This window comes from Rhododendron vialii, chromosome 10a (assembly GCF_030253575.1).
Source record: "Rhododendron vialii isolate Sample 1 chromosome 10a, ASM3025357v1".
NCBI lineage: Eukaryota > Viridiplantae > Streptophyta > Magnoliopsida > Ericales > Ericaceae > Rhododendron > Rhododendron vialii.
The window spans coordinates 39,072,690-39,080,634 of NC_080566.1; the positions used below are offsets into that span (position 1 = coordinate 39,072,690).

Genomic DNA, 7,945 nt, shown 5'->3' on the forward strand with positions numbered 1-7,945 from the left:
TCTCTCTCTCTCTCTCTCTCACACATGCGCGCGCGCACACGCACGCGCGCACACGCACACATTTCATTATCATGGTAGAAAAATACTAACATGAAACCGGGTCTTCTGATTTTGACAGCCAACACTTTGAAGTAATATTTTTCTTTATTTCAGCTTAGCAGAGGTTCTTGTGAGAGGGTTTGACAAATACTAGCTCCACCAAATGGAAGCTGGCCTATCTCAAGGTCAACATTTTCTCTTGTTTCAACTTCAACAATTTCACATGGCAACCATTTTCCCACAGAATCCAAAACCAAATTATCTCCACTCCACCCCTACTCCTAATGCGCAAGACGGAAAATCCAAACCTTTGAGCCAGCAGATTGCAATTTGCTTGAGATTACCAGAAAAAGGAACATGTTATAACCTCTAAAAAAATGCATAGAACAAATTGTATGTACACTCAATGGGAATAAAAACAAAGGAAAAGGAAAAAAAATGGCAAACAAAAAGTTCACCTAACAACATGCAATTTGAAAGGTTGATTGAATCAAGGGAATCGCCTCGAATCTCCTCTGGACTGATAAAGCTCTAACCTGCATTTGGCCTCTTGCAGCAATGCCTCAATAGCTCCATCTTGTGCCAATAGAGGTTGCTTCGATGCCCATTCAAGCACAGTAAGCACCTTGGCTTCGGCTAATTGTTCACTATCTGGAACATTCATTGCAATGTAACAAAGCAGAGTCACCGAAGGACTCTGCACAATTTGCTCTCCAAAATAAGCTAGCTGAATTAAGTGCTTTGCTCCACCGGCATCTATAATAGCCTTGCAGTGATCAAGGTGGAGATAGTTCTCATTACAGGCAAATTTTGTCAAGGCAATGCAAGCTTCCCTAGAAACCTCTGCTTCTCTCTCATCTAGAAGTCTCACTAATGGGCTGATCATCCTCGTCTCAGTTGCCCGAAAAGTCCTAGCCAGACTACCAACGGACTTCATACATGGTATAAGAAGTTCCGAATGAGAATCGGCCTTTTCGATGATATTCAGTACTTGATCCACAACTGACTTGCAAGCGGGTGAATTGGGCTTGAATGCCGATCTCCTTAAATCCGGATCTTTCTCAGCCACTGCAGTGATCTCCATCAAGGCCATGGCAGAGTTGTACTTCACATCATCAGGTCCTTTTTCCAGTAGTACTGCAAAGCACAAAAGGGCTCTTGATTCAGTTATGCTTCGGCAAATGGGTGAGTTCCCTTTTGCTAGGTGCCATAGGGCTCTTGCTGCCATTGCTTTCATGTAGGCTTTTGTTTCCGGATCCTCATTTTCTCTTCCTTTTGTTATAGCCCCAGAAAGCGAATGACTACTGTTGGTTCTCACATGTTTGGCTTGATTGGTTGGATTTACGCCATTACTCTGTTGCAACTTAGACTGGTTGTTGACAGCCATTGTGGTGGAAACCACTTTGTGCATCTGATGAGTTTCTTTATTACCCAACGGATGTTGGGTTTTACCGTGACTCATTGGATCATCCACCTCGGTGTTCCCATTCAAACTTGGCTTGCTGAGGTTGTGTGACCCATTAGAATAACCATTCGAATAACCATCTGAATAACCATTTGAATAACCATTTGGAGATTTGTTGGTTGCAACCACAATGGCATGGAGTGATTTGCTGGTGACGGAATACTTGCTGTGTTCTTGAATGGTTTCGAAAGCGAGGTGGCTAACAAGTAACCGGATTATGTTGTGTTGGGCAAAGAGGTCTTGGCAAGGGAAGTGATGGGCTGCGAGTTCTGAGACTGCCCAGGCTACAACGGCCTGAACTTTCATTGGACCATCTTTGAGGATTTTCGAAAACACTTGGCACACGCCCGCTTGAATCATCTGTTCAACACTTTCTCGGTCGTGGCCCAGAAGCCCAATAGCTCGAGCTGCATTCTCTTGACCTTCTACTTTGCCTTCTTTCACTAGCCTCAGTAGCGGCGCAACTCCGCCTTCTTCGATAATCAGCTTCCCATACCTACACCGGAGGGCGATCGCATGAATTCTTTAACATTAAGGAGTGAGTTCATAATTAAGAGAAAGAATTAGACAATACTAATTCCATCAATTGACAATGTCTACTTTTAGGAACAAAGAAGTCCTTTAGACAGATTTATTGAAATGATCGAGCCACCAAAATCTTTCTTCTTCTTCTTCTTTTCAATAACTCAGGCGTTCAGGCCACCTTACACGCACCTTAATTAACAGCCACCAAAATCCTTGATAAAACTACCCACTTTATGTACCAAACTAGCAGGAAAATAGATCCCACCCTCCCGTTTTTGGCTAGTTTTTTTTTTTACTGTGTGTCTGGCCAGTACGCGCGCTTGACTAATCTCGGGCTCCAAAATTAACATCGGACAAATTTTCAGTAGCGCAAGAATTATTTTTCCTGCTGGGGGAAGCCAAATCTGCGAGCTTGGAGGGGTTGCTCATGCTCCCAATCGATCAACCGCGTTAGCAACATGGCTAGTTAATAAATTTCTTTTTGCCGATAAAAAATAAAACATGGCTAGTTCATCGTACCTTACCCAAGTAACACACACACAAAAAAAAGAAAAAAAAACAGGCACACATTGATCGTACCTTACCCAAGTAACACACAAAAAAAGAAAAAAAACAGATACACATTGCTTCAGCCTATCTGTTATCATTTTTGAAATGGAAAATGATAATACCAAAACTGTTTTTGTTGGTGCCAAAACTCTAGTGCACGAAATGACTTATACCATATGCAATGTACAAGATTTTTATGCATTGGAGTTTTGACATCAACAAAAACATTATTAATTCCCTTTGAAATTAGGATTAGCAAAATGCTTTTCACGAAATTTTAGTGAAAACATGTAAACACTCAGCCATCTTTATAGCTTATTCATTTTCCTTACAAAAAATAGGTTTCGAAACCAAAACCATATTTAGCCAAAAAATTTCCAATAAAATAGTTTTGATATTTGAAGGATAAAAAAAAAGTTATGAAAATTATCAACCGAACTAGTTAATGTGTTTCGAATTGAAAAAGACAATTAAAACGTGTCCGTATAATTTGCAAATGGAACACAACAAAAAAGTACAATTCCGCACACAACTGCGTCCGGATCCATGAGCTCATATCCATCGGACGGCTCGGAACCATCGGACGGATCGGAACCTAGTTGTGTTCGGAAGTTGTGTTCGTAGACTTTCTGCATCTAACATACCTCTCATTGTCGCGCGCGAGCGATACGAGTGAGGCTGCGGCGTCGGCCCGATCCTCAAGCTTCCCGGTAGACAAAATTGCGATCTGCTCCCAAATGAGGCAGAGAATCGGCTCGTTCGCCGCGATCGGCGGCAGCCCCAAGTACTCATCGCCGCCATCACTGGCCGACACGCGCAGTAGCCACGACACGTCCCCGATCGAGTTCTCCAGCTGGGCCGACATCTTCCTGAACGCCGCCGCCGGTATGATCGTGAACACCCGCTTCACGAGCCCGTGGGCCCTGCACTTCTGGACCAGCCCGTGGGCCTTGTCGAGTACTTGTTCTGTGTCTTCGATGATCCGGCGCGTGGGGCGCTCGTAGAGTTCGTTGCTGGCGCGTGCGGCCTGGCGGAGCAGCGCGGCGAGCTTCTCGGCCTTGAACTTGAGCTCGGTGCAGTCGGACTTGAAGAAGCTGGCCTCGTCGGCGGACTTGACTACATGGTCGGCTAGTTGGATGGGTTTCGCTAAGATCTGTTTCACTATGTCCGCCATCGTTACCGCCACCGCCTGAGTTAGATCAGATCGGTCGGTTAGGACCCAATTGGAGAGATTATGGGTGGTGGGTGTTTCTTAATTTGAGGAAATTGAAGTGGGTTTTGGTGGGTTATGGATGATCTGACTGTTGTGGGGTGGGTTGGTTTATTATTGGAAGAGAGAGATGGATCTGGTGGGTTTTTTTTTGGTGGGGTTTGATTTTCTATGGAGTTCACATTGAGTAGAGACTGGAATACAGAAAGGACGGGTTTTACGAGGTCAAAACTGAGGTTTCTCTTCTCTTCTGTATGCAACCTTTCTTCTTCGTCCTCCAAGCAAATGATTCTGGTTTGGTTTTTTGACCTTTTTTGTTTTCTTTCTTTACGGGTGGCAAATGTGCAGGAGTGTATAATACTCCTCTATATAGAGAAATTTTTCGGTGCCGTATATTCGCTCGGTATATCCGAGCCATTCAATACACTTTTAAACGGTTCGGATTAAAACACTTTCTTTTCTCTCACTCCAACACTTTCTCTTTTTATTTTCTCTCTCCAAATTCGAACCGTTCAAAAACACAATAAACAGCTCGAATGTATTGAACGAACACCACATGATGCTCGCTCTGTTCTGAAAACTTTTCCTCTCTAGTATATATAGGAGTGGGAGTAACAGATTAACCACCAATGCAGAGAATCTGGCATGGGCCCTGACCCACCACTAGGACCATCAATCAAGAAATATTTTTGGACCTGTATTTGCTTGTACACTCATCATTCATTAACCACATTTTCAGTGCATCCTTCGCTTCGCTCTCAGACCTGTTCTAAGCTAAACAAACTGACGGATCACACGATCCAAAAAATAAATAAAAACGATATTGTTATTATCAGTTCATTACGTTTACGATAAACATTTTAGAATATAAAAAAAAATATGTATTTTTGTATTTTTTTACATTCTTAATACACATTCACACACTTATTATTGTCAACTTAATTTTTAGAATTTTCCAAATAAAAACTATGTGGATCACACAAAACAAATAACAGTACATTTATAGAACGAATAAGGGGGAATAAATTTTCCGAACCTTAACTCTAATATCATGTAAAAACATCTACTAACTCATAAATAATTAACAATAAGTGAAGAAACTGGCAACGTTTATATATATTAGTTTTAAAGGAAATAATTAACTAATACGGAGTATGAGATAAACTTCAACAGTGCAAGATAAGACGAGAAAATATGGCAGAATGAATGTGAATTGTGTATCCGTAATCATCAAAGTATGGGAGATCAACACACTCTGCGAAAATAAATAATTGTTGTTTTGTATTTCTTGGATTGGAAGATCGGCCAAGCGGGGTGTTATCGGAGTATTATATTGTATTGCTTCTTTGGATATTTATCAATGGGGCTTTCACTGGGTTTTGGAGATCTTTTCGCCCATCCTAGGTCGCCTGTCTTTTTCTCGATGATGCATATTTGGTGTTCATTATTGAGATGAGATTTGAGTCTTTAAATGCACGATTTAATAGTTCAAAGGTGTTAAGCACAGTACTGCGCACATCTTTGTACAGCACCATTCTCCAATTCTGGGGACTCCTTTCCTTCACGAAGTGAATTTAAAAAAAAAAAAAACTAGCACTACTTTTATTTAACTATATGTTTAACTATATGTATATATAGTATAGGAGAAGGGAAAATTTCAAAAAAGCCCCTGAACTTTCGGACAACTCTCAAAAAAATACCTGGACTTTCACTATTAACAAAAAAACACCTAAACTTAGCATTCCATTAACAATTAAACCCCTACCGTCCAATTCCGTCAATTTGTAACGGATGGAGCTAATGGAAGGTGTTAACAATTATTTTTTTTACTTTTTATATTCAAAAATTACTTTTAACTCTTTCTTTTTTATTGGTAAATAAATATGCAATAAAGTTCTTTTTTATTATTATTTATAGAAAATTACTTTAACCCTATTTTTTATTTTGCAAATTTTACCTTTCCCCCTCTCTCCCTCTCCCTTTTTTTCTTATTAGAATCAACTCCACACCACCAATTAACCCCACAACCAACCGCCAAAACCTTAGCCACAATTTCAGAAATTCAAAAGTTCTTTTAACTCATTCTTTGTAACCTTTTCTTTTTTTTTACTACTTTTACTTTCAAAAATTACTTTTAACTCATTCTTTTTTTAGTCATAAATAAATATGCAATAAAGTTATTTTTTCCTTACTCTTTTCCAAAAATTATTCACCCCCATTTTTTAACTATTTACGAAAATTATTTTAACACCCCCCCTGCTTCCCCAAACCCCGCCCCGTTTTTTTTTTTTTTTTTTACTTTCAAATTTAACCCCACAACCAACTGATAGAGGAATTTTGGGTTTCTTCAAACTGATCGGTGGAGAGAAGAGGGGGGAGGATTTTCATCAATGGAGAGAGAGAGAGAGAGAGAGAGAGAGAGAGGGAGGGAGAGAGAGAGAGTATTTGAAAGTAAAAATGGGTCTTAAAGTTATTATTGTAAATAGTAAAGATTAGAGTTAAAGTAATTTTTGATAAATAGTAAGAAAAAAAACTTTATTTCATATTTATTTACTACTAAAAATAAAGAGTTAAAAGTAATTTTGGAAGTAAAAAAAAAACAAGAATGCTAAAAAAAAGAGGTTAAAAGTAATTTTTTGAATTTCTGAAATTAGAACTAGAGCTTTGGCAGTTGATTGGTGGAGTGGGGTTAAAGTTCTAAAAAAAAAAGAGGGAGAGAGAGAGAGAGAGAGAAGGGGAAAGGTAAAATTTGAAAGTAAAAAAAAAGATGGTGGTTAAAGTTATTTATGTAAATAGCAAAAAATAGAGTTAAAGTAATTTTTGATAAATAGTAAGAAAAAAAGAACTTTATTGCATATTTATTTACCAATAAAAAAAGAAAGAGTTAAAAGTAATATTTGAATGTATAAAGTAAAAATAAATAAAAATTAACGCATTCCGTTAGCTCCATCCGTTAGGACTAGACGGAATTGGACGGCAGGGGCCTAATTGCTAACGAAATGCTAAGTTTAGGTGTTTTTTTGTAAGTTGTTAAAAAGTTCAGAGGTTTTTTTGAAATTTTCCTATATGAGAATGATACCCCCACCGCGGTTCCCCCACCGAACCATCCACCGCACGCACGCCGGGCCCACTCCGGCCACCGGACGGCCGATCCGATCCGTCCAAAAATTCTAAAAACAAAACCGAGTGGGTCAACACGAGAATCAAAGGCATCCAACATGTGTAAGTGCTCGAACCAATCTTCCATCTTTTAACGGCTCGGATCTCTGATTTTTTGAAGTTCGGATCGAGCACCTACACACGTCGGATGCCGTTGATTCTTGCATCGGCCCACTCATTTTTTTTTTTAGAATTTTTGAACTGATTGGATTGGCCATCCGGTGGCCGGAATGGACCCGGCGTGCGTGTGGCGGACGGTTCAGTGGGAGAACCGCAGTGGGCCGTGGGGGTATCATTCTCCATATAGTATATGAAGATGAGAAAAGATCTACTCCTAGCTAGTACTACTATCAAAAAGGAAAATCACGAGGAACAACTGTCTGCCAAACTGAGATCACTTTTAGCAACTCATGAGCTTGTCTTTATAGGTATCTCGATCACTAGCCACATGTATTATAAATAAAATTTTACTCCCTCCGTCCTCTATTCTTTGTTCGGTTCATAAAATGGAGTGTTAAAGATAATGTAATTTTTTCAAGAAAAAATTCAAAATTTTTTCACAAATTAAAAATAATCATTGATATTTAGTAAATTGTTGAAAAACTTTTGATTTTTTCTTACAAAAATTATATTATTTTTAACACTCTATTTTACGCACCAAACAAAGAATTTAGAAGAGAGGGAGTAGTATTTTATTTTAGTACTCCTAACAATTAAAGGATCCACTTGATGCATGTGTCATATATATAGTATATATGCATATATAACTCCGTGTGCTTCAACAAGAATACCGCGACATTGCAATTTACGTATCTCTAAAATGTAACTTTACACTTACGCTCCGTTTGTTTAGGTATAAAATATTTTTCGGTAGAATGTTTTATTTATTTTTTGGTGTTTGGTTGTATAAAAAGTGAAGAAAATATTTTTCCATTAATTGGATAAAAATGACTTACTCTTAAATTTTCCGTAAGTTATTTTTCGAAATGAATCTGCTG

At 38.8% G+C, this 7,945-nt stretch overlaps 1 protein-coding gene across 1 annotated transcript; it reads right to left on the minus strand.

The window, feature by feature from the left end:
- Positions 1–379: 379 nt before the first annotated feature.
- Positions 380–4,126, minus strand: LOC131302655 (uncharacterized). Its single transcript, XM_058329400.1, has 2 exons — positions 3,223–4,126; positions 380–2,000 (listed from the first exon to the last, which is right to left on the minus strand). The coding sequence occupies exons 1-2, from the start codon at positions 3,750–3,752 to the stop codon at positions 530–532; spliced, it is 2,001 nt and encodes a 666-aa protein (XP_058185383.1). The 5' UTR covers positions 3,753–4,126; the 3' UTR covers positions 380–529.
- Positions 4,127–7,945: the final 3,819 nt, after the last annotated feature.